Source organism: Esox lucius, chromosome 24, assembly GCF_011004845.1.
Source record: "Esox lucius isolate fEsoLuc1 chromosome 24, fEsoLuc1.pri, whole genome shotgun sequence".
NCBI classification, from domain to species: domain Eukaryota; kingdom Metazoa; phylum Chordata; class Actinopteri; order Esociformes; family Esocidae; genus Esox; species Esox lucius.
In genome coordinates, this window is record NC_047592.1 from 5,865,192 (window position 1) to 5,890,396 (window position 25,205).

At 47.6% G+C, this 25,205-nt stretch overlaps 3 protein-coding genes across 3 annotated transcripts; all 3 read left to right on the plus strand.

Annotated features, from left to right (window-relative positions):
• The first annotated feature begins 117 nt into the window (after positions 1–117).
• Positions 118–8,733, plus strand: LOC105020737 (F-box only protein 24). The gene is made up of 14 exons (XM_010887974.4): positions 118–236; positions 461–676; positions 2,875–2,944; positions 3,037–3,102; positions 3,412–3,595; positions 3,727–3,998; positions 4,138–4,372; positions 4,593–4,751; positions 4,896–5,026; positions 5,177–5,308; positions 5,395–5,565; positions 5,959–6,564; positions 7,884–8,133; positions 8,632–8,733. The coding sequence occupies exons 2-12, from the start codon at positions 531–533 to the stop codon at positions 6,280–6,282; spliced, it is 1,890 nt and encodes a 629-aa protein (XP_010886276.2). The 5' UTR covers positions 118–236; positions 461–530; the 3' UTR covers positions 6,283–6,564; positions 7,884–8,133; positions 8,632–8,733.
• Positions 7,935–15,514, plus strand: LOC105020776 (zinc finger MYND domain-containing protein 15). The gene is made up of 13 exons (XM_010888061.4): positions 7,935–8,133; positions 8,632–8,881; positions 9,067–9,255; positions 10,206–10,366; positions 10,571–10,729; positions 11,032–11,127; positions 11,572–11,688; positions 11,761–11,849; positions 12,194–12,295; positions 13,166–13,295; positions 14,430–14,488; positions 14,781–14,941; positions 15,162–15,514. The coding sequence occupies exons 1-13, from the start codon at positions 7,935–7,937 to the stop codon at positions 15,349–15,351; spliced, it is 1,902 nt and encodes a 633-aa protein (XP_010886363.2). The 3' UTR covers positions 15,352–15,514.
• A 1,139-nt stretch (positions 15,515–16,653) lies between these two features.
• Positions 16,654–22,897, plus strand: paqr9 (progestin and adipoQ receptor family member 9). Its single transcript, XM_010887976.5, has one exon. It carries the CDS (start codon positions 18,451–18,453, stop codon positions 19,705–19,707), a length of 1,257 nt encoding a protein of 418 aa, XP_010886278.4. The 5' UTR covers positions 16,654–18,450; the 3' UTR covers positions 19,708–22,897.
• The last annotated feature ends 2,308 nt before the right edge of the window (positions 22,898–25,205 follow it).

Genomic DNA, 25,205 nt, shown 5'->3' on the forward strand with positions numbered 1-25,205 from the left:
AGGCAGCTGACGAGCAGTCAGTGGGTGTGGCTGCGATGAGAAAGGGGTTTGATTGACAGCGGTGAAACACAATTTCTTAACCGGCCCATGGCAGGGTCTGAAGAAAAGGGCGTGCATGTTCAGGGACTTCTCAGAGGTCAGACATAATATTGTCGGAACTGTAAACCAATGAAATACAGTGGGATGATTTCAGGCAGAAGAGTGAACCAATCATGAAAGTGACTGAGCCAGGACAGGTATTCCCATTCATACTCCCCCCCCCCCCCCATGCACATTACATTTTTGGGATTCAGGGAAAAGTGTCATACCTACGTCTCATTTGTCATATTAAATGAAGGCACGCTCTCCCATTAGTGAGATGAGTGTGGCCTCGGGGACACACCCATTATTACTATTATCCACTTGGTACTAGCTGGTGAATAATGCAACAACATCATCTATCCTCTTTGTTCTCTGCCAGGACACGTGCGACACAGATTACCGTCCCCGGCTTTTCCAGAGTTCCAGCCACGCTCGCTAAACCTAGACTAATGTGCTGCCGGAATGTTGTTACCGGCAACAATCCTGATCAGGTTATGGCTAAGTGTCGTGCGTGCGTGCGTGCGCGTGTGTCAGGTGACTGTATCAGACCCAAACAGGGCTGCACGGTGGCATTGTCTCCATGGCCTCCTGTCGGGTTAGTATTTCATCCCTTTCTCGTTCTACTCTTCCGACTTGACCAGATGACTGATCCCCCCCCCCAACCCCAGTGTCCCATTTGATCATCTGCCCGTGTCCCAGTGTCCTGATCCGCCAGCTGGGTCCAGAGAGGCACCGGTCCCCGTCCAGCTGCACACTTAAAGCACCCTCCATTAGTGGCCATTGAGGAGCTAACCCGGTGTTCACCGGCCGGGTTACGGTCGAAGCACATATGTTCAGGAGGGACCACTTTGGGTCTGGGTCTTTCCTGGGGGGAACCTGTTAGTTGGACGTATTGGACCTATGTGTTCTGTGGGGTTCACACGGGCCACTAATGGGTTTTCCAGGAAATCAAAACAGGCCCATTTCCCTGGAGGGAGCACACGAGGATGAGATGGCACAGGGGAAGAGGGTGGGGGGGGACGGGTGTTGCAGGGAGCGTGAGAATGGATGATGTTAGAGCTGCATCCTTCAGCACCCCAGTGAACTTAGGACACTGGGGGATGGGGGGGGCTAGAGCGGAAATGATTGTGGGTCGGGGGGGGGGGGCCTAACAAATTTGCAGAGGACAGGAGAAGAGACATGGTTGCAGACTAAATAAATAGGACAAAACATCCCAATTCACCCACCTACCGAGTCCAGCAGCAAATATGCCGACAGGGCTTGGCTTGCTTTGAATCAGCCATCACAATTTGGACATTCCGTTCTCTGATTGGTTACAGCCTCCGAGGCCATTACATCACTACCAAGGCTTGTGGGCCAATCAGGATCATGAATATTCATTGTGCTCATTAGTGATTCGAGCTGAGCTTTTGTCACTGTCTCCACTGTGTGTGTGTTGTGTGTGTGTGTGTCTGGGATGTTTGGGTGTGTTATGTGTGTGTTACATTCAATATATCGTACATGGGGTATGATCTACAGTATGACATCACTGGACGAGCGTCAACTTTCAAGTGGAGGGAGTGGAGGGGAGAGGAGGGAGAGGAGGGGAGAGGAGGGAGAGGAGGGGAGAGAGGGAAAGAGTGAGTGAAGGACAGTGACACGGGCGGAGGAAGAGATCATTTTTATTTTCCAATTCCTTTGGCAATGGAGTCTTTGCATTCCAACAAATGAAAATAAAATTGAATGAAAAGGAGCGACAGAGAATGTCAGAGAGAGACAGACAGAGAATGTCAGAGAGAGAGAGAGACCGACAGAGAATGTGAAAGAAAGACAGAGAGAGAGAGAGAGAGGGGGAGAGAGTGAGAGTGAATGAGTGCCTGTTGAAAGAGGAGAATGGATGAGAATGAGAAGTATGTGATTGGACATGACCATCCCACTACCAGCTGTGCATGTCGTGTTCTGCGATACACACTCACACACACAAATGTTCACGCACTCACACACACAAATGTTCACGCACTCACGCACACAAACGTTCACGCACTCACACACACAAATGTTCACGCACTCACGCACACAAACGTTCACGCACTCACGCACACAAACGTTCACGCACTCACGCACACAAACGTTCACGCACTCATGCACACAAACGTTCACGCACTCACGCACACAAACGTTCACGCACTCACGCACACAAAGGTTCACGCACTCACGCACACGCAGTCTGCACCCTAACACACATTCACACTGCAGGGTGAACTGGAGGTTGTAGAGGCCTTGGTTACTCCGGTTTGGTTACTCATATTTCGATTCACGCCTACTCTAAATCTCCATTAATAAAGGTGTCCTACACTGCGACCCACTTAGTTTTTTTAAGTAGAGAGTGTAGCTTTAGAACAGAAACGGACAGTGTGGTCTTTCAAGTTTACACCAAAGTTTTATGATAATAGATATGTTCCCCCATTGGTTTTAGTACCTGTACTTTTGGCACCGACTATCCTCTTTTTAATGGGAGGAAAATGCAATGAGACAAAGCTGCTTAAGGAACACAATGTAGAAGTTTAGGGACCACAGCCAGTTTGGAGGAACACCAGACCACCTCAAAACTACCTCACAATGCCACCTCATCAGAGTTCTGGAATTAAGGCCTCATCAATCGCACTCCACAATGGCCTCAAACACTTCTAGAACACCGGCCAAAAGCACAGGCCTTTTAAAACAGTGCAGACATTTGCACACACGGCAAAGGAGGAAACTCATAGTATTTTGTGAGGACCAATCATAGCATTTCTTTTCATTTGAAATGGACAGAAGGCCAAAGAAGGAGCCGAGGAAATTCCGCCCCGCCAGTGAAAGCGACGTAGCCGAGGCACCCCCTAGGGTAAGCTCACATAAGCAGCTACACTTGAGTATTTCTAAAATTGAAATCAAGGGACAATGATCATCCAAATAATATATACATGTGCTGTTTAGTCAAAGCGAAGGACTATCACGCCAACTGAGGGAGGGGTCACTGTGCAGTCGCTGCCACCCGAGCTGGTGAGACATCCAAATGACACACTCGCACATCAACGCAGTGAGAATCAATGGGCTGTTTTGTTGCTTTATCGTGTGGACATGACATGAAGGAATAGTTGCTGTTTTGACAACGTGTACACAAGTAGTAATCATGCCTGGGTGTTTCCAGCGGGCCCTCTTTAGTTTTTCACCTGTCACACTAGGACGGTTTAGGACATGGGTTTGAGCTTCTTCCAGGACACGTTGTTACAGTGCTGGTCTGCGTTTTTGATGTACATCCGCATCGCCAACTGATGGGTCTATTTCAATATCTAATCAATCATACTCAAGCTGGAGGAGATTCTGTCCCGGGTGTCAGTCCGTGATGTCATCGCCTTCGGAGCAACTTGCAGCACTTTCTACCAGCTGAGCCTGAGCCCCTCCCTTTGGAGGCGGCTCTGCCATCACCAGGCAGCCAGTGGGCAGCTCGCCGCCCCTCCCTCCACTGACTGGCGAAGGACGGCCATCTTGAAATGTAAGAATACCATAAATCAAGCGAGTGTCTTTTGCCCTGTTTGAACGGACCGTACCAGTAGTAAAGGTTTTCCATGCATTTGTACTTAATCTGTTGTACCCAATGGTGGAAAAAAAAAAAAACACCCACAGACTCCCAGGGCCTCCAGATGCATTGCCTGACAGGTGCCGGTTCCTGGACCTCCCCATGGCGCAGCTACCGTGCTGCCACTGCTTCTCTGGCCGTGGTCCCGCCCTCGGCTCTGGGCTACATACGACTGGCGCTCACGCGTGACCACGTCCTGGTGTTTGACTCACGGGGTACCATCTTCCTGCTCCGCAACACCTTGGCGCTGTCGTCCCACAGCCCCTTGGTCTGGAGGAGGGCCGCAGGCCACAGCGTGCTGTGCCAGAACGCCAAAGATGTGAGTCTGTAAAAGGATACCAGCCTTCAGCTTTCAAGCTACGTAGCTAGCCAGAACTGTTGGTCTTTTAAATTCAGTAGGCCGCGTAGGAGCGTGGCTTATCGAAGCTCCCCATCAGCCTCTTTCCTCACTCCTATAGTTCGCCGTGGACCCCCGTAGTAACACGTCCTTCAGCCAGTTCATCTACGTCCTCATTGGCCGTGGCCACGCCGGCTCGGAGCCCTCTCCCAGCATGCTGCAGTGTGACTGCGTGGAGGTGTACCAGCAGGACACCGGCAACAGAGTGTTCCGGATGACCTTTCACACCTCCATGACCTTTGTCCAGCTTCGACTCACCGGCTCTGAGGTCAACCGGATCCTACTGCTGCTCACCGGTCGGTGTCTCTGAGCACCAGGCTCTGATAGTATAGCAGGGCTCTCGAAGCCTGCCCCTGAAGAGCTACCTGTAGCTTATAACTCTAACCAAAAACGGGGTTGGAGCTAAAACCTACAGGAGGGTAGATGTCCAGGAACAGGGTTGGAGTTAAAACCTACAGGAGGGTAGGTCTCCTGGTAAACAAATGGTTTGTTTCTCCCTATTGCTCCATCTCTCAGATACTGGGAAGGTGTATAAGCTGTCCGTGAACGAGACCCAGTTGAACACATCTCGTTCTTACACTGTGCAGCTAGTGCTGAAGAAGATCAGCACGTTTCAGCCTCATGTGCCCGTCGCACAGATCCACACCAGCTTCAGCAGCATTCTCTACCTCACAGGTAAATATCCCAGCAGACTTAGCGTTGTTTTGTGGGGGGAAAGCCTGGGTTAACCAAACAGATGTTTCTGCTGTTACCAGTGGTTCTCACAATGCAGATGGACTCCAGAGCGGACAGAACGTGTTAACGCCGTCTTTCTCTCAGGTGAAGGTTCAGCGTATGTGGAGGCCCACTCCCGCGGGGTGTACCGTCACCTCTTCGGGACAAACCAGGACTACGACCCTCAAGACCCCCACGACGCCCAGACCCCTCTGCCACTCTTACTACCCTACAAGGTACAGGAAGTGAAAGTCCACAAACGCTCTCCGTGCATAACCCTAACCTGAACACTCCCAGAACACCACCAACCACGTCAGCACAACCCCCAGTTAGTGCATGCCGAATGAAAATCAAACCGTGGCCGAGTTAACTTCGACCTGTTCCAGGTGGTGAAGTGCTCCCTGGGTCTTAGCCACCTGTGTCTTCTGGACGACTGTGGCCGGATCTTCATGCAGGGCATCAACCGCTTCGGGCAGCTTGGCACCGGCGACAAGATTGACCGCGGGGAACCCACCCAGGTGTGCACCGTTCGGCTGCCGGCGGACACCGCGGAAAAGCACAACCCAGTGGCTAACCGGCAACCCTGCAATGCCCGTTCTTTCAGGTGGTGCTGAACACTCTTCCGGTGGAGGTGTGGTGCGGACTGAACCACTCGCTTGCCCTGCTCCAGAAGGAGTCCGGGGAGAAGGAGGTGCAGGGTTGCGGCTGTGGTTTCGGGGGACGGCTGCCTGGCTGTCCCAAGGGAAGTGCGGTCTTTATCAAGCTCAGGATCAGCGTGAGGCAGCACTCTTGTGATTTTGTTACAAACATAGAGTTTGACATACAGTGGCTAAGTGCCATGCTAGCTTTCTGTTTGGTACATACAGCTCTTGTTTGGTACATACAGTTTTGTCTATGGTACATTCCGTTTTGTGTTTGGTGTATACCGTTTTGTCTATGGTACGTTCAGCTTTGTGTTTGGTACATTCAGCTTTGTGTTTGGTACATTCAGCTTTATGTTTGGTTCATTCAGATATATGTTTGGTACTTTTCTCAAACTTTTCTCACAATAGTTTGTGTCTCTCTCTTGCTCTCAATTTCTCTGTCCCTCTCCATCCCTCTCTTTCTCTCGATCTCGACCTCTATTTCTCCATCTTTCTCTCTATCGCGCTCTCTCTCTCACCCTCAGGTACCCCGCGCTGCCCGTTCTCTCTGCGCCTCCAAGGACTGCCTCTTCCTGCTGTGTTGCCACGACATCGCTGAGCCTCCCCTGTTCCGCGGTCTGCCTCCTCTGAGGGAGGATGAGGAGAGCGAAGTGGAGAGAGACGAGAGAAGGAGGCTGCTCTGGCAACTAGCCAAGCTGAGGGAGTGTGAGGGTCTAGGGCGAAAGGTGGGCCTCCTCCGCCAAGCCGTCCAGAAGAACATGTCCATCAGCCCCGCCCACCAGGACTTCCTGGTCCAGGCATTGAACGCCATCCATCCTGTGTCCAATGAACTCACTGACCAGTCGTAAAACACGACAACGTTTGAAGACAATGCCACTTTTCGGTAGATTTTTGTTTCAAATGCTACACAAAATAATTGTGGTGGAAGACTGTTATTTTGTTCAATAAAAAAGGGTGCATCAGTAGTCGTGCCACATCTCTGACTAACTCCCTCCAGTATCCCTGACCACCTTACAGCTTAGAAATCAGTTTATCTACCCACTAAAGTAATTTCGATAGAACAGCTTCTGTTGTGGGAGATAAAACAATGAAACCTCATTCATCTCCATGAAGGGAAGCGAGCTTGGCTGGTATGAAATATAAACCTTACATAAATAACGGGCAACATAGCGTCGCCAAGCGAACGCTACTAAAACATCCAGCCCCTACGCGATTGACTGTACCTGGCGCCATCTTGCATGTTTGCCAGTCAAATAATTTGTATTATATAAGGAATTCAAGCTAAATATTTTGGTTAATGTGTTCCTAGATCACCCACAGTTGTTTTTAGCACATAAATACATAAAAAGTTAAATGGTAGAACTAAACCATACTATAATCAAATGATGCAAGTTTTTTTTTTACTCATGTGGATTGTATCAGTAGACAGGAAACATTTTTACCGGGAGCAAATGGTCTGGTTATTTTTATTTCCTTTAACATTTAATGACATGCATTATGATATTTTGATATAATACATTTGTAATCTGCTGTAATCCTTTCTTGTTCAAATAATTTCTTATTGGACTAAACCCAGTTTGTCACTAAAAGACCCTTCTATTGTAAAACATTTGTAGTTTAAAGAATAGAATCACAAAGCTAGAACAATACCACCACCTACAGCCGCAACACCACCTAGCACTAGTATACTAGAGCTCTATGTGACTATTTATATACCTCTCCCCTTGGCTTAAGCCAGGTGTTACCAAACTTTTTGGGCAGAGGACCCCATTTCAATATCTAAAACTTCTCGCGAACCCAACCATGTGAAGAAAAATCAAATAATCGTTCGTAGTTTTTTTTTTGAGGCTATGAGAGTCAATTTTAAAACATTCTCACCTGAACCCATTTTCATATCAGGTGACCCGACATGGGGTAGCGACCTCTAGTTTGGGAACCTCTGCCTTAAGGTCTGACGTACGCGTAATGATTATTACAAGAAGAGATTTAATTGGTAAATTATTAAAATATTAGAGAAATATTTTAATTTTCTAGAGAACATTTTTGCGGGGAGAATTGTGTTCTTTATTGGAATCCTCATCAATTCTAAGTCACGTAACACAAAAGCACTCATGCATTTGGAAAACAACACATAAAAACATAGCGTGTTTATTTTCATTTTTCTTCTACATCGAGGCAACCTTGTTAATCTAAGTGATCTTCAAACCAAACCAAACACAGACTTTAGTAAAATAAATAAGCTCTAACCCGACTCACAAGGTAGGCCAAATATTTTTTTTATTCAAGTTTAAATTATGCTAAATTAAACGATTAGATAGAACGGCCGTGGTCGGTTGCCTGTGGTTGACAGCTATCCTTAAAGACATGTTTTCCAAATCAGGCCTTGTTCCCTGTCTGCCCTACCTCTCCTCTTCGTCTGTTGACCGATCTCCGTCATGGACATTTTCAGATGGAGTTAGTGTCCGGCTACCGTGATCGGATGATTGAGTTTTCTGAGGCTATGGCACAATGGCACCGCTGTTTCCAGACCACCCGTAGCGGGCGCAAAGAGGCCAACGGTAATTTCTGGGGATACGGATTTCCCCGGTACCCAATGGACCGCTCGCCGTTCTGGATTCTGCACCTGCTGGATTGCACACCGCCGCCCCCTGCCGCTATTCCACGGCTAAAGCAGGCCGGAGTGGAACCATCAGACCTCAGTAAGCATTGTGCTAGGACCCCTACGTGGGCTATCCACGGATTGCTAATTGAGAGAACTCGTGGAAGCATTGGTCTACGGGTGAACTATTTTTTTTACTTAACGGTTACTTATTCCAGGTTGGCAACTACTGATGTACTGTAATGTTAGCTCACGGAGTATTGGATGCTTACCAAAAATTTACTGATGTACTGTAATGTTAGCTCACGGAGTATTGGATGCTTACTAAAAAATTACTGATCTACTGTAATGTTAGCTCACGGAGTATTGGATGCTTACCAAAAAAATAACTATAATGCCTCTAAACATAACCTTTTTCTGCTTGTCTGCCTTTCTCTCTGCCTGTATATTTGTCTGCCTGTCTGTCTCTTTGTCTGTCTGTCTGTCTCTCTGCCCGCCCGTCTGTCTCTGCCTGTCTGTCTGTTTTTCTGCCTGTCTGTGTGTCTGCCTTTCTCTCTCGTTGCCTGTCTCTCTGCCTGTCTGTCTGTCTGCCCCCCAGTAAGAGGTGAAGGGGAGGGAGTCCTGATGGTGACTGATGCTTCGGGTCTGCTGCTAGGCTTTGATTCGCTGGCCGGTGGCTGGGCGGGGTCTCTGGGCGGGAGCGAGGCTGCGGGTGGGGATGGGAGGGGGGGGCTGGAGACCACTCAGAGGATGGTGGGTCTGCTTAGACGCTGCATGGAAGCACCTATGAGCGGCGGGTCGTCACGGAGGCCGCACACACTCCGTGTCGATGACAGGAAGCTGCACAGGCAAGAGAAGGCCTTGTTTTGAAAATGTGCTGTTCGAATGCTTTTCTCAGCTTTCCTTGATGGTCTGATTCATCTATCACTCTCCCTATGTCTCTCTCTTTCTCCCCCCCCCCCCCCTCTGTGTCTCTGTGTCTCTCTCTCTCTCTCTCTCTGTCAACCCACGGACGTCTCCTGCCACCCTGCAGGCTTCTTGCCCGGTGTGAGAAGGCCCTCACCATTCTGAACGTGATTCTATGGCCCCAGGCCTTTGGTGACTGGGGCCCCATTGGCCTGGAGCAGGTGGAGGCGCGAGAGTCCTTCAGCATGCGCTGGCCCCCGACCCGCTTTTGTCATGTGTGTAAAAGACACTCCTTCCCCAGTCAGCTGAAACCCTGGTAAGGCAAGGAAAGAGAGGGAATAGGGAGAAAGGGAGAGAATAAGGGGGTAAAAAGAGTAAGAGTGTTACAGAGAGAAAGGGGGAGAGAGAGAGAAAGACTGAGATGGAGACAGAGAGAGAGAGAGAAATGTTGTACATGTTCACACTGGTCCCGCCCCCTTTAGGACTTCAACCCAACTCCGCCAACTGATGTACACGATGTCCTTGTTACAACCTGGTCTACGTGGTACTATCCACGCTGTCTCAGCTTTCTCCGGGAGTGGGTTCCCGAAGCAGTTTCACACTGGGCTCCCACTAACAGGGGCTCTCCTCTCTCCCGGAGTCCTAAAGAGGCTTTAGATTGGATTAGTGCTTAGCTCAGCCCCACAAAGTCTGTCGAAACAGATGGCTCAGGCTTTTTTAACCAGCAGGAACATAGCTGGCTAAGTTATTAGGAGGGTTTTTTAAAACCTAAATCCCTCACATGTTCTTTTGCTTTCGCTGGTTTTGTTGTGATACTGTAATATAGCTTTGTTGGCAAACTTTTTTTACCAGAAAACGAGCAAATGTGGCCACTGGAAACTTTGCATGCTCAGTTTTTGATGTCGCTTGTTGACACATCATACAGGAACTGACTTTTGACCACCTGTGAATGTAGGCCTCAAATTGAGGAAGTGTTCACCAGCAACGTCTCTCTGTCTCTGAAACACTGTACCGTAATTATTCCCACAATGCTTCTCTAACTGCCTGTTGTTCACGCCCCCTAACCCTTATTCCTATTGGCCGTTGTCCGGGAGCTGTTCTTCGCCATCTGTCCGGGATCTCTTGGCCTTCCTTCGTCTTCCTCTTTTCTCTTCCCCTCCCTTTTTACCACCCCATCTTCCTCTCCTCTTTCTCCCGGTTTCCTCTTCGCTGTGTGTGTGTCTGTGTTTGTCTGTGTCCCCGTGTGTGTCCTCTGGCGTCCCACAGCTTTCGGTGCAAGGCTGTCCTCTACTGTTCGGACCAGTGTTCCCAGGCCGACCATGTCCGCTGTCCGGAGGACGCCAGTCACCAGCACTGGTGCGACAAGCTGATCCGGCACATGAGCCGCCACCCACAGCTGGCCGACCTGCCGTTCAGCTACGCCGCAGGTAGGAGGCGCTGGTCTGCTTGGTCAGCTGACCACCGGCGACGGCAGGTGCTGGGCCTTTCGGCTTCCTCAGATTTCATCGCCGATCCCGTGGCCTGCCTCAGGCCCCTCGATTACCTCGTCTCTCTGTGTCTGTCTTCCTCTCTTCTTTTCCTCCTCCTCTTCGTCCTCCCACTTCTCCTCTCCGCTGTTGCGCCCCATCTAGAGGTGACAGGTGAGGATTTTGAGCTGGAACACTTCCTGGATAAGAACAAACTGGACTGCGGCTACTGGGTCCACTGGAGCCTCCTGGTACGCTCCCCCAGATATGAGCTCCATCCCACAGTGGAACAGTCCAAAGATCTTCACCCCCACTGGCTCACAGGTTGGTTTGGCCCGCTACGTCCACAGGGCGATTCAACAGAATGTGTATTCCACAGAGTGAGTAGAGGCTACTACTACTACTAATAACCTACAACGTACGACCATACAGACAGTCTATCAGAGGTATTTTGCTGATAATCGAATTAGTAACTGCAGAGTACGGGTTGGTAAAATGTTATAATAATGCTAATTATTTTTGTCGCCCTCCCATCATTCCCGGTAATTGATTGAGGTGTGATGTATTGCTGCCGGCTCTGGTGCGTTGTCCCGGTGATAGTTGTTTTACCGTACGCTCTCATGCAGGTCACAGGAAGCCCTTCGGCCCCCTAAAGGAGGAGGAGAGTGTTCTGTTCCACAGGCCCGGCCCACACCAATCGATCCATCCCAGCAAACCTCTGGGTACAGGCAGAAACACAAACCGGGTCGCGGTGCCCATGTCGATGTTCTAGTGGCTCGCCCGTTCCTTCATACAAACACCAGAATACTCTGCAAATACTGGAGTTCGATTAAAGGTGCATTCCAGGAACGTACAGAACAACCACTATTTATTTGAGACCTCTCGTTTTGGACTGGATGTGTTACGTGTGGTTCACGATGTGCGTAAACACGTATGTAGAATCATTATGGCACCTCAGATAGCCATGAAATTCTGAGTTTGGTTTTGAAGACACAAACATGTCACACTATGCGGTTTTCCAGAGACCCATTTTGGCTCGACAGAGGGCCTTCCCAGAATGCATCTTTAACCTCTCGTTAGTTCACATCCCACTCTCTCTCTCTTAACCCTCGCTCATTATAATTAGTAATCAGTAAACTTCATTGGCGCTGTGTTTCTGTGGTCAGGGTCGTGGCTCCAGTACTTTGAGTGGAGGGGCCTCGATCTGTCCTCCCCAGCAGCAGTTCTTCTCAGCTCCCCCCTCTCCATCTACTACATCATCACCTCGCTGGTGCCCAAAGACTGTGAGTGCGAGTGTGTGTGTGTGTGTATCCATTGTATGTGGACGGACTACTGACTGCAGATTCCCTCCCCAGTTCCGGAGCTGAACATCCTGAACAAGCAGTCTCTAAAGATCCACATCATCGACTCCTACAGAGAGTTTCATACCATCATGGTGTTCTGGGTAGGTCCACGTTGCCGTTGCTCTATCAGCACATCCTCTACAATCACTTAGTCATTCAGTGTGGGTGTGTGTGTGTGTGTGTGTGTTTGTGTGTGTTTGTGTGTGTGTGTGTCTGTGTGTCTGTGTGTGTGTGTGTGCATACTGCAGTCCCAGCAGTCTGCGGCGGCAGCGCTCAGCTCTCTGCTGGCCATAAACACAGAGATAACAACATCTGGCTACTTCCTGTTTCAGCACTTACAACCCTGACTAACTGTCTGCCTGCCTGCCTGCCTGCCTGTCTGTCTGTCTGTATGCCTGTCTGTCTGTCTGTCTGTCTGCCTGTCTGGTCTCCCCTCCACCAATAGGAACTGTCCATACTCCTGCCGCATATGACCTTTGAACTGCTGTTCATAGGCGAGAGGCTTCCCACTGGGAGTGATGAGGAGCAGCTATTTCTGCAGAGAAAGGTGACCCATCTTTCTGTGTTTAGTTAGTAACGTCTAAGTTGATGTTTCATGTGGGTCTTTAAAATTGATTGAATGAGTGTTAAAGCCACCCAGGACACATTTTGCAGTGGTTGTAGTCTGGAATTAAAATGTATTTAATTTGGGACTCTTACCCTTTGATTTACACCACATACAGAACACATTTTGAAGATGTAATTACAAATTGATCATAAAAGAAATTACATAACTAAAATCCGTTGTATGTATAAGTATTTAAATACTTGGTGATACCACCTGTGGCAACAATTACAGCGGCAATACCATTGGTTAACAAAAAGTCTGGCCACAGACAATCAATTGGATTGAGGACTGGGCTTTGGCTGAGCCATTCTAGGACACTACAATGTGGACCGATGCAGGTTTTCCTTTATTTGGCTCCAACCATTTTGCCCTCAATCCTGTCAGGTTTTCCAGTCATGAATGGTGAGAAGCATCCCCATAACATGATGCTGCCACCTCTGTGCTTCACATTGGCTATGGTGTCCTCAGAATGTTCAGCTGTGTTGGCTTTCAGAGACATAGCATGTGATCTTAGATAATTCAAAACTATAATTTCACACTGGTAAAGTCTATTTAACTTACTATGGGACTTCTAAACGCCCCAGAGCTTATTTACGTGGGTCAAAGCAATTCTGAATATGACCACTTGTGCAATCAAGACTAAAGTTTTCTTGTAATTAATGGGGAAAAAAACAATCAACATTGTGTAATCCCGAGTGCTGTAAACCTGTCATACACAACATAGGGCAGTGGATTTAATATTCCCGGAGTATCCCTTGTCGTAATGTGGTTACAATGTGGTTGCTGGTTACGATGCTCTTGCTTCTCCAGGATGGCCATGTCACCCTGGTTAGCACCAGACTCAATCCAGACAAGAAGTTGGATAAGAGGAGCATCCGGGTCAAAGTTTACCGCAGGTCCTATCACATGCTACAGGGCCCGAAACCTGACCTGGTGATTGGTGAGTACACGTTGTGAGGTGTGTGTTTGATCCCAGTCTAATGAGAAGTCCCCATAAAAAACGGACAACATTACAGGTTAGGTTTAGGGTTGGGTTAGGTTAAGTTTAGGGTTGGGTTAGGTTTAGGGTTGGGTTAGGTTTAGGTTGGGCTTACGTTTAAGGGTGGGTTTGGTTTAGAGTTGGGTTAGGTTAAGGTTGGGCTTAGGTTTAGGGTTGGGTTAGGTTTATTGAGGTTAACTTAAGGTTTGAACTAAGGTTACAGGATATGGGAAAGGAGATAGGGAGCATGGAAAATATTTTTTTTGTTCTCCACAAAGATAGAAAAACAAACGTGTGTGTGTAGGTGTGTTTCACATAATGTGTGTGCATCTATGTGTTATGCGTCTGTGTGAGAAAGAAGAATGGGTTGGTGTGTTTTTTTGTTTTGCTGTATGGGATTGTGCAAACAGGACATTGAATGCCTGTGTTGTTTGTATGTAATCTGAGTGTGTCTACTTGAGTGTGTGTGTGTGTGTTTGTGTGTTTCTCCTGCTGGCCCCAGGCAGTGTTATTGAGGGTATAGTTGAATAGACGGAAAAGAAGGAAGCTCTGGTTCCTCACCCAGAATTAGAGGCCTTTGTTTCCCAAGTACTGTTACCTGAGAGGAGGCACAACTTCTGCTCACACTGTATTGTAGACAACTGTACTGTAGGTAACAGGGAGCACTGGAACACAGACAACTGTACTGTAGAAAACAGGGAGCACTGGAACACAGACAACTGTACAGTAGAAAACAGGGAGCACTGGAACACAGACAACTGTACTGTAAAAAACAGGGAGCACTGGAACACAGACAACTGTACAGTAGAAAACAGGGAGCACTGGAACACAGACAACAGTACTGTAGAAAACAGGGAGCACTGGAACACAGACAACTGTACAGTAGAAAACAGGGAGCACTGGAACACAGACAACTGTACTGTAGAAAACAGGGAGCACTGGAACACAGACAACTGTACTGTAGAAAACAGGGAGCACTGGAACACAGACAACTGTACAGTAGAATACGGGGAGCACTGGAACACAGACAACTGTACTGTAGAAAACAGGGAGCACTGTATATTGATGAAACAATGTACTGAATTGATCTAACAGGCTTCAGACCGACGATCCCGTTTCAGGAGTCGTGGCTCAGCACTCTTCCTAGGCTACAGGTAAGACACACACACATTCAGATCCTAGGCTACAGGTAAGACACACACACACATTCAGATCCTAGGCTACAGGTAAGACCCACACACATTCACATCCTAGGCTACAGGTAAGACCCACACACATTCACATCCTAGGCTACAGGTAAGACCCACACACATTCACATCCTAGGCTACAGGTAAGACCCACACACATTCACATTGACTTCCCACCGACCTGTTGTTCCAACCGCTTGACATCCAGCGAGTAGTTCTCTGCTCCATGTGTGTGTATTTGTGTGTGTGTGTGTGTAGTCCCTGAGGACGCCGGCATACTTCTGCGAGGTCAGCGAGCTGAACTGCGAGTGCAGCCAACAGGTGATGGGCCAGGCCACCGGGGGCGCCCTCTCCCCTCCACACGTCAACCCCTTCCACTGCCCGCTGCGTATCCCTGGGGGAGACAACCTCCTGCCCTGGTGAGGGTCGTCTCCCGCGGGGGTTGTCGGGGGGCGCGGGTGTCATTTGGGGACATACACTCTCTCTGTCTGTATGTGTGTGAGTGAGCGTGTGTGTGTGTCTTTTTGTCTGTCTCTCTGTCTGTATGTGTGTGAGTGAGCGTGTGTGTGTGTCTCTGTCTTCAGTATTTTGTGTTAACGGTAGGTTCTACTTGACCGAATGTCTCCTATTTCTATGCAGGTATTCGAATGCCTTTATCTTCCACCTGATGTACAAGCCACTGCATAGCGAGAAGCGACCTTCCGTGGTCAATTTCCAAACCCCACCTTCGCAGGTAGAGCCGGCCAATCAGGAACCAGAGCACCCCGCCAAGATGAGTCGTAGGAACAGGAAGCAGGCTGCCCGCAATGTTCCCCGCAAACGGAAATGATCAGGGCGAAGACAAAAACAAGACATGTAGACACACCCACACACCCCACCCCAACACACACACACAGATATACAATAGACTTGTCATCATGAGCAAACCCCACAACTGACTCATCAGCTGAAATAGGAAAGCCCTTTTATTAAAAATGTAATTCCTTTCGCTTTCAGAGCCTCTTGTTCCACTCTGTTTGAGGGCAATGCATCCGGAACAGTAAGACTTTCATGCTCTGAACCTCCTCGTCACATCAGGGGCCCCTTCTATTCTGTTTATGCATTCAGACTCCTGTACTGGAGTCTGAATGTCAGGCACATGGCCGACCATGTGACACCCCGGTCTGGCTGTTGTGTGGTCATGACATTCTGTACCTTGTACTTATGACCTTGAGGGCTAAGGAGAGGGGAGGGAGGGAATGAGGGAGGGAGGGATGGGGGGGGGGGGTAGAAATGCATCCAACATGTAAACGATACAGTAATATAACACTAAACTAACAGGCTGAAGCCAGGTGCTCCCTGACTCGTCGTCCCAGTTCTGGGTCAACTGATTCCAGGTCAGTGTCCTTAGTCAAAGGCTGCCAATGAAGCCCTGGTCCCTTTGTGCCTGCCAATGAAGCCCTGGTCCCTTTGTGCCTGCCAATGAAGCCCTGGTCCCTTTGTGCCTGCCAATGAAGCCCTGATACGTTTTTTTCCTGAGTTGTCACTGTCGAGCGTCCCGGCTGACTTCAGACCCATTATTTGACTAATTTATGAAAAACACTGAGGGTGGGGGGGTGGTGGGGGGGGGGGGGGGGGCAGGGGGGTTGGTGAGGCTGGCTTACTGGTTGCTATGGTGAGGATGAAGGAGAATTTTTATGTTGTGATGGCCAGGAGGTTGTGGAGAGGCGTGACTTCCCAGGGGTCACTGTGAAGTGCGTGAGTCAGCAGAAATGTGAACTCATTGACAGAGCTTTGGATTAACCCTTGATCATTCCAAACGTATGTAGCGTTGAGCATGTTTTATAGCTTTGCCATATTATTCTGAGATGTTTCTCTATTTTTTTAAAGTTATCTGACATTTAACACTGTTTCAGAAAACTGGAGTGTGGATAACATTTTATCTTGAGGCATTGATGACTTTCAGGAAGATAATGACCCACTGGACCTCAAGGTTATTTTAGAAGAACAACAAAAAAATCTTTCTTCACCTAATAAGCATATTTATGAAATTGGCGAGGATCGGAGATGAGATGTTTCTACTATAGTTTTTTTTTTTTTACAGATTTAATGGTTGTAAAGCATTCTAGTTTTAGCTCTGTGGCAACAAGGTAAAATAGTTTGTTCTACATCCTGCGCATTGTTCTGAGCTTGTTACGATCACGTCAAGGCCTGCAATGTTTCAGTTAAGCTTCTCAGAACGGAGCGAAACCCATAAAGGCCACTACAGTTCCTTAATTTAATGAGAGCTGAGTAACACGTCGAGATCGCAAATTGCCCGTGAGTTCATGACATTTTAGTTGCCTTTAAGGCAGGGTCAGGGAGAAGTTAGAAAAACTGGGCTGGAGGCTACGGCCCATTTGACTGACGTCACAGCTTTAAAATGGTAAAAAACATGCAAAGTGTACTCGGCTGCCTGCTGGTACGGTGCGTGTCTGGACAAGTGTGTGGCGCAGAAAATGAAAGAGAGAGAGAGAGAGAGAGAGAGAGAGAGAGAGAGAGAGAGGGGCTATTCACCTCCATACAGCAGCAGCACAGCACGTTATCTAAGAAGGCTGTACGGTGAATTTTAAACAGATAGCGGAAGACAGTTCACTCTACAACCGCGGAGGTGGAAACAAATATCCGAAGGGGACCGGCTGAGTAACGGAAAAGGGAACGTATACTTTTAATATAGAATACCGCTAGCCTACGCACGTTACCTCTAATCTGCAATTCGCATGCAGTCTCATTCGCTCTGTCCGGCTTTATCACGGGCTTCCAAGGACGAACGGGAAAGTAAAAATGTAGAGGAAATGCGCGGACATTGAAAAAGCCAGTTCAGTCAATTGACCTATAAAGCTGTCATAAAATTTACACTCGCACATTGCATTTTGAACTGCGTTCAAGGAATGGAACAGAAAAGCTGACCGGCCGGCTTCGGAGAAAACCGAAAATAACGGAAAGTGTTCGTACTGAAAAAACGAAGCAGGCAAACAAATAGACACGAATGTATTATCGCGACATTCATGTGCAAACTATTTTGTTTTTTCGATAAGACCAACCTTTATTTTTAGCATTTTAAATCGTTTCGCTACTGCAACGTTTTGGTCCGCATTCGCCCGGTTAATCTTTTTTTCACTGAAACGGGACGTAAGCACTGCACTAAAGGAGCATGCATGATAATAGGGTTATCTGCCAAGCGAGGTCCATCAGATAGCCCCGCGTGTACACAGTGGCCCACATGACCTAGTTACCGAGGGAGTTTCATGTGGATGACATCTCTGAGACCGGGCTTTTGGCATTGACAGACAACAGGTGACGTGGGATAAACACCTTAAAGGACGGAGAGAAGTGTTTCGTACCTTTCACTCTTTTGCTGGTGACAGCCTGCATGTGTTTTTGGTTTTGATAGCCAAAAACCTAAAAGGACTCTAGCTAGATTAAATACGGACATGTATTCCATATATTTTGTAAAATATTGATTGGAACGGCAACAAGACACATCAAATGGTAGTGTGGTTGGTGGATGTGTCTGTATAACCTTTTTGATTCGGAGGCCAATGAGATACTGCATGGAACAGTGATTGTTATTGGGGATATTGACCTTTACCCCTGGCTTTAGGGTTTTATTCATATCCTTTAGGACTCCCATCACCTGTCACTAACTTCAGAGAGAATAAATCTACTGGCTTATGAAAGCCATTTTCATTAATAGTGATTTAAGGATTAAACTTTTCAAACCTCCCTTTGGTTTTTGCACTGCCTTTGAGATCAAAGGTTCGTCGGAGAAAAAGAGGAAATTCCATGACATCATACGGGATTACTACTACTGCGCACTAATCATTGGACTTGTGATCGGGAGGTATAATTCAATAAAATCAGCCGAGCACTTGAAGCTATAGCAGTGACTAAGGGCAATTCTCTGGCAATGACGACTACAAAAGAGCTGATTATTAGGACGCATCATGTGGAGCGTGTCCAAACTGTCGGGGGAGATTCATTGGAGCCTACCGATCGTCAAACAGGCCGTCCTTCTCATCCAATCATGTTGGTGAAATGCCACAAGTCGCTTCCCCCCCTGCTGAAGCACACCGACGTCCCCGCCCGCATCACAGAGAACTTCATCCTGTCAGGCTACCGCTTCCCCAACTACAGCCTCGTCCAGTGCCTGGTCTCGGCCTTCCGGCCCACGAATGAGACGGGAAACTTCTGGACCCACTTCCTGCCGGTGTTCGTTTTCGGCTTCTACTTCGCGGAGCCGTTCGGCTGGGAGGGCGCGGCGCCTGCCAACGACCCGTTCTTCTACCCGCTGTGGACCTATTTCATCGGCGTGTTCTGCTTGCTCACGGCGAGCAGCATGGCCCACCTCCTGAACTCCATGTCCCTCGTGGTGAGGGAGGTGTGTTTCTTCGTGGACTACGGAACCATCAGCGCTTATACAGTGGGCTCGTCCTTGGCCTACCACTATTACATCCACCCCAGAGCAGGGATACCGGAGCTGGGGGCCGGAGGGGCCAATGACAGCCGGGAGCACCCTTTGGCGGCGCCGGAGGCACCGGGGTTCGGCGTGTTCTTCGAGACCTTCTACATCCCGAGCTCCTGCCTGGTGGCCGTCATCTGCGTCCTGGCCTGCTGCAACACGCGCCAGCGCTGGCGGACCTACCGCTACGTCATACGCACCCTGGTCTTCCTCCTGCCCTTCTTGGTGGCGTCCACCCCCATCTTCTACCGCCTCCTCCACGCCTCCCCCTCCTCGCCAAGCTACGACTCGTCCTTCCCCGCGGCCCAGTTCTTCTATCGGCACTGCTTCTGGCTGGTGGCGTCGGCCGTGTTCAACATCAGCAAGGTCCCGGAGCGGCTGTCGCCAGGCCGGTTCGACATCTGGGGCCACAGTCACCAGTGGTTCCACGTCTGCACCTTCCTGTCCATCCTGGACGAGTTGCACATGATCAACGGGGAGCTCAGGGCTATCCTCCTGCGCCTGGCCCCTGGGGGGACCCCCACCGCCCCTCCGCACCTCCCTGGCCCCACCATGGCCTCCACCTACGGGGTGATGTTGCTCCTGCAGGCCTCCATCGCCTCCATCATCGCCTGGTTCTCCTGGTGTGCCAAGGTCGTCTATGAACCCCAGGCAGGCCAAGCGGGGAAAGAGGTCCTTGCAAAAAGGCACCTGAAGTGTCACTAATGTTGGATGAAAATTTGCTGTGTTCTGAGAGCTCCGACTTTACTCCGAGACATAAACCAGTACCGTGCCAGTTTGACATAATATATTTTATCACTTGAAAATGCACAAGCAGCAGATGTTACTTTAGGGAGTTTACCACTTATTAGGGAGTCCATCACAATTTTACCAAAAAACATTTTTCCGCACTTAGTAACCTTTACATGTTCTGAGGTTTACTTAGATTTGTTTTTGTAGCCTTTATGTGAGTCACTCATAACTCAGTGGGTCAGGGGGCGGGGGACGTTTGATGTGTTTTTGTGGTCTTTATTTCCAGTGGATTATGGGTAGTTTTGGCGGACCTTGCCGGTTTGGTCCGCCCTTAGTTTCTAGTACTTACAGTCTATTACGGAACAGGGAGATATATTCTAGATCAAGCAAGGAATTATATTCCATAAAGGGTTCAGAAGAGGTAGCCAGAACTGGAAGGGGGTTGTTACCCAAGGAGACGCAATATCCACGTATTACCATGTTGTTATGGAGACGTAATATCCACGTATTACCATGTTGTTATGGAGACGTTTTATCCTCGTCTAGGTCAGTTGTTCCCCTTGGAGCCTTTTACCACTTCCCCTGAGTATCTGACCTGATAAGACCTCCCTCATGTCTCTCTCTCTGGATCTTTCTCCTTGACTCTCTTTTCTCACTTAACCAATTCAGTTTAACAGCCTTCATCTCTCACATGAACTTGACATAATTTTTGTTTGTTTTATTCTTGATCTCTCTTCGTATCTTTCTTGTTACCCCCTCAAAGTTATTTTTGTCTGTCCTATCTCCTGTCTCTCTCTTTCTCTCCATCTCTCTCTGTCTCTCTCTCTCGGTTCTATGCCACAAACAGTAACATTTCCTACTGTTTTCTCATGAGCCTTCTCAACAGGAAGTAGGGTAGCCGTGCCCTGCAGACTCAACAGAAATAGACCTCTCTAGTCTTACATTAGTGCACTTTCTGGGGCAGACACCATAGGGTGTAGCCACACTTTACATGCAGTCGTGGCATTACAACCACTGAAACAAGTTAGCATATTTTCCTTTTAAAAAAACTACCTTTAATTAAAGCATTTTTATAGCATGTATCTGATGACAAATTGGTGATTCAATGTACTAGACCAGATATGTCATTCTTTCACTGGTTACTTCGCGGAACCAATATGTGTACTGTATGCCGAGAGCACTGAAACACCGTACTGTACTTTATGTGTGCTGTGGAAACCAAGGCCTTGAAAGAACGACTGTTTCGAGTTTCTTTTAAACCGAAGCCATAGTGTGTAGTGTGGGTGGATGTATTGTATAAACCGAGAGGGACGGTTGGATGTTGAAAATGGGGACGTTTGGTTGAGTTCCCTCAAATGGGGTTGCAAAATGTGTACAATTTGTAAGCCAGCATCTAATATTTCGCTTCCTGTTTGATCACGGTAGAGACACACTAGATTGTTCTACTACATTTTATAGTCTCCCCACGAATGTGAAGGAGACTACAAAATGTGCTTCTAAAAAAGAGATAATCAAAACATTTATTTATTTGAGTGTGGGAAATGCATTGTCTGAAAAACACATTTTAGTCATTTTGCAGACGCTGTTATAGGATAAAATGCTCAAGAAGGGAGGACAAATTATTCACCTTGCTGGCTCAGAGCTTTGATCTAGCAACCTTTTGGTTACTGGTCATATACATTCAACCGCTAGGTTTCCAGCCCGCGCTCTAGAAATGAATATTATTATTACACAGATTGTAAGGATGGTTATATTTATTATTATTATAATTGTTAATTTTATTGTTTGCCCATGTATCCTCCTTCCCATGTTTGGGCTTCATCCACTGTGTAGAGCCAGGTTATGGGTTCTACTGCAGTCTGTGTTCAGGTCAATCTGTGTTCCGGTCAGTCTGTGTTCAGGTCTGTCTGCATTCATGTCCGTCTGCGTTCAGGTCAATCTGTTTTCAGGTCTGTCTGCGTTCCTGTCTGTTTGCGTTTAGATCAGTTTGTGCTCCTGTCTGTCTGCGTTCTGGTCTGTTGGTGTTCAGGTCTGTCTTTACGTACATACGGCAACATTTGCACGAGTCAGTCCTGATTACTGCAGTCGTGTCGGTGCAATCAGGGGGGCTTTCGGAACTCAGTGACGTTCAGTGTTTCTGAAACGGGTAACTTCGGAGTGTGTTGGCCCTTTTGAGAGTCATGATTTTGCTCTTTCCCACGCTCTGGGTTTATTTGATCAGTAACAGTGGATCAGGCCTTATTCGTCATACCGATGAAGTGCAGCAATTCGAGAAGAATGCGAGGCTGACTCCCATGGGCTCGGTGTCATCGTTGCTATTGTCGTCATTGTCCTGAGTGGGACAGAAGCTGTGTGCTGTTTGTTGTACCTAACCTCCTTCATGGTTGCCAGATGTGTCTACTTCGGCCACGTCCTCCCAACACATTTGGGGTGACGTGAATACAACCATATTTGGCATCCCGTGTTGAAGGCATCCATTTCAGTGTTTCCTCGTGTGTTTAAATGCACTGAAATGCACAGTGTTTGAGTGAGGTGTCTCTTTAGAGGACCACTCTTCCGGCAGACAAGGTTATAAAATCTCCTGGTGTTGCTATAGCATTGCAGAGTGGTAACATTTCGGCAACCTCGGGCAATATTTGCTTGCAGGAACATGAATATACCTTCGCAAACCTACTCCAGGTCGGGTACTGTAGGTGGGTAGGCAGACTACCTATTTCAGACTTGAAAGATTACGCACACTGCAGCATTGAGGCAATAACGTTTCCATAATGTGAATGTATCTTCCCGATAGCTTTGCATTGAGAATGAAAACATTGCCATAATGTTAGGCCCTTTATCCTGTGTCTCTTCAAGCCAGTAGACTTGATGTTAATCGTGGACATTTAATGCTAAGCTAATTTGTATGTAAGACTGTACTAAAAGGCTACTTTGCCTCAAGCATCTTATTCAGGGGTAAAGCCTGATTCCGAAATATGCATTTAATGCATGTGTAATAACAATGGCTAGCAAATATTATATCACATTGATTCCACTGTAGTCCTAATCATTTTTTATTCAAAAACTTTATTTTTCTGCAAGAATATTATTGTATAGAGAGAGATATGACACTGGAATGTAGCGATGATTTGATTAACTAAGTTGCAATAAAATGTAGAGAACTTGTGGGTGGGTGTGATTTGTGTGAAAGTGTTTTTACACATTTGTGTGGGCTGTAGTACAAGGGCAAAGGGCAAAGTCAATCTTTGAATCACTTTGAATAAGCAGAGGATCCAGTATCCTGTTGACTCATTCCTGGTCGGATAATAATTATTCAAATGTTCGCCAGTGAGTTTGGAGCACAGATTCGCAGGTGAACTGTGCCCAGCTGTGCTGTCTTCCATTAGAGAGTGTGTGTGTCTGTGTTGTCTGCTGAGTCAGTGTTGTGTGATATCAGCCAGAGCGGCTGGCTATTACATGGGTGTGACACACACAGAAACACAGACACACAGCTCCCCAGACCCATATCAACTCTTTCCATTTGTCTCTTTCGCTTCCTCCATTTATGTCATTCCCTCTCACCCCATTTCTCTGTACTCTGCAAGTCTGCCCTCCTAACTCCCTGGACAACCTGCAACGGATCACTGAAATGTGAGCTGGACGGACAGAAGGAGCGCGACAGTCGGGAACAGAAATCAAGACAGGTGTCACAGAGGAGCGAGGGATTAAACATAAATGAGATGGAAAAAGATAAGGGTGTCCGATTGCCCATCCATCCCTCTATTCATCCATCCCTCTATCCATCCATCCCTCTTTTCATCCATCCCTCTATTAATCCGTCCAGTCCTCCTTTTCTCCCCACTCCCGTCTCCCTATTTGGCAGCAGTCCAGGCTGCATGAATGCCCTCCGACACCCTTCCCTTAGGGGCTACTACTTCCCCTTGTTCAGCCAGTGAGTCGGAAAGAGAGAGGGAGAGAGACACAGAGAGAGGGAGAGACAGAAAGAACGAGGGAGGGGGAGAGGGTGACCGAGGTAAAATGAGGAGGTGGCGTCTGAAAACTCGGGTGAACATACGAGAGGAGGAGAAATACCCAATTAAACCACCAGATGGTGACACAACCTGAATATATTTTCAAAGACTGACCCATGGGGTCCACGCGACCTCGTCCAGATCTAGTTGTGACGGCGACCACCTGTCATTTCCGTGATGCAACTATCTTTTCTAGAAGCTTGTTCTGATCAACTGAGGCTCCTTTTTCAGTTTTATGTACACAAACTGTGAGGTACACAAAGACAACTCATTTTATGTACGCAGGCTGTTAGTTACACAGAGACAACTCGTTTTATGTGCACAGACTGTTTGTTACACAAAGACAACTTGTTTTATGTACACAGACTGTTAGTTACACAGCGACAACTTGTTTTATGTACACAGACTGTTAGTTACACAAGGGCAACTCGTTTTATGTACACAGACTGTTAGTTACACAAAGACAACTCGTTTTATGTGCACAGACTGTTAGTTACACAAAGACAACTTGTTTTATGTGCACAGACTGTTAGTTACACAGCGACAACTTGTTTTATGTACACAGACTGTTAGTTACACAAGGGCAACTCGTTTTATGTACACAGACTGTTAGTTACACAGAGACAACTCGTTTTATGTGCACAGACTGTTTGTTACACAAAGACAACTTGTTTTATGTGCACAGACTGTTAGTTACACAGGGACAACTCGTTTTATGTACACAGACTGTTAGTTACACGGGGACAACTCGTTTTATGTACACAGACTGTTAGTTACATAGGGATGACTCTTTTTATGTACACAGACTGTTAGTTACACAGGGATGACTCTTTTTATGTACACAGACTGTTAGTTACACAGGGATGACTCTTTTTATGTACACAGACTGTTAGTTACACAGGGATGACTCTTTTTATGTACACAGACTGTTAGTTACACAGGGATGACTCTTTTTATGTACACAGACTGTTAGTTACACAGGGATGACTCTTTTTATGTACACAGACTGTTAGTTACACAGGGATGACTCTTTTTATGTACACAGACTGTTAGTTACACAGGGATGACTCTTTTTATGTACACAGACTGTTAGTTACACAGGGATGACTCTTTTTATGTACACAGACTGTTAGTTACACAGGGATGACTCTTTTTATGTACACAGACTGTTAGTTACACAGGGATGACTCTTTTTATGTACACAGACTGTTAGTTACACAGGGACGACTCAAAGCTTCACATCATCCGGACCCAGCTCCAACCCCTCAGGACCCCTGTCTGAAACCAGATCCTGACGAAGGCCCTCGGCACTACCAGGGACCCGCCCAGCCAGAGGTCTGTATCACACAACGATAGGCTCAGAGACGGCTCCTTTTTACAAGCCATGAGACTTCTCTGGACTTGACCTGGACTGACCGCACACACCCACACGCGCTAACCATCACATAATGTCTGTTTTTCTCT

Excerpts from the sequence above, each read along its gene's own strand:
- LOC105020737 (XM_010887974.4), top strand. The coding sequence starts at position 531 with ATGTGCTGCCGGAATGTTGTTACCGGCAACAATCCTGATCAGGTTATG. Across the intron at positions 677-2,874 it reads TCTCCATGGCCTCCTGTCGG|AAGGCCAAAGAAGGAGCCGA; the intron begins GTTAGTATTTCA and ends TGAAATGGACAG. Across the intron at positions 3,999-4,137 it reads TGTGCCAGAACGCCAAAGAT|TTCGCCGTGGACCCCCGTAG; the intron begins GTGAGTCTGTAA and ends TCACTCCTATAG.
- LOC105020776 (XM_010888061.4), top strand. The coding sequence starts at position 7,935 with ATGGCACAATGGCACCGCTGTTTCCAGACCACCCGTAGCGGGCGCAAA. Across the intron at positions 11,689-11,760 it reads CTCGCTGGTGCCCAAAGACT|TTCCGGAGCTGAACATCCTG; the intron begins GTGAGTGCGAGT and ends TTCCCTCCCCAG. Across the intron at positions 14,942-15,161 it reads GGAGACAACCTCCTGCCCTG|GTATTCGAATGCCTTTATCT; the intron begins GTGAGGGTCGTC and ends ATTTCTATGCAG.
- paqr9 (XM_010887976.5), top strand. The coding sequence starts at position 18,451 with ATGACGACTACAAAAGAGCTGATTATTAGGACGCATCATGTGGAGCGT.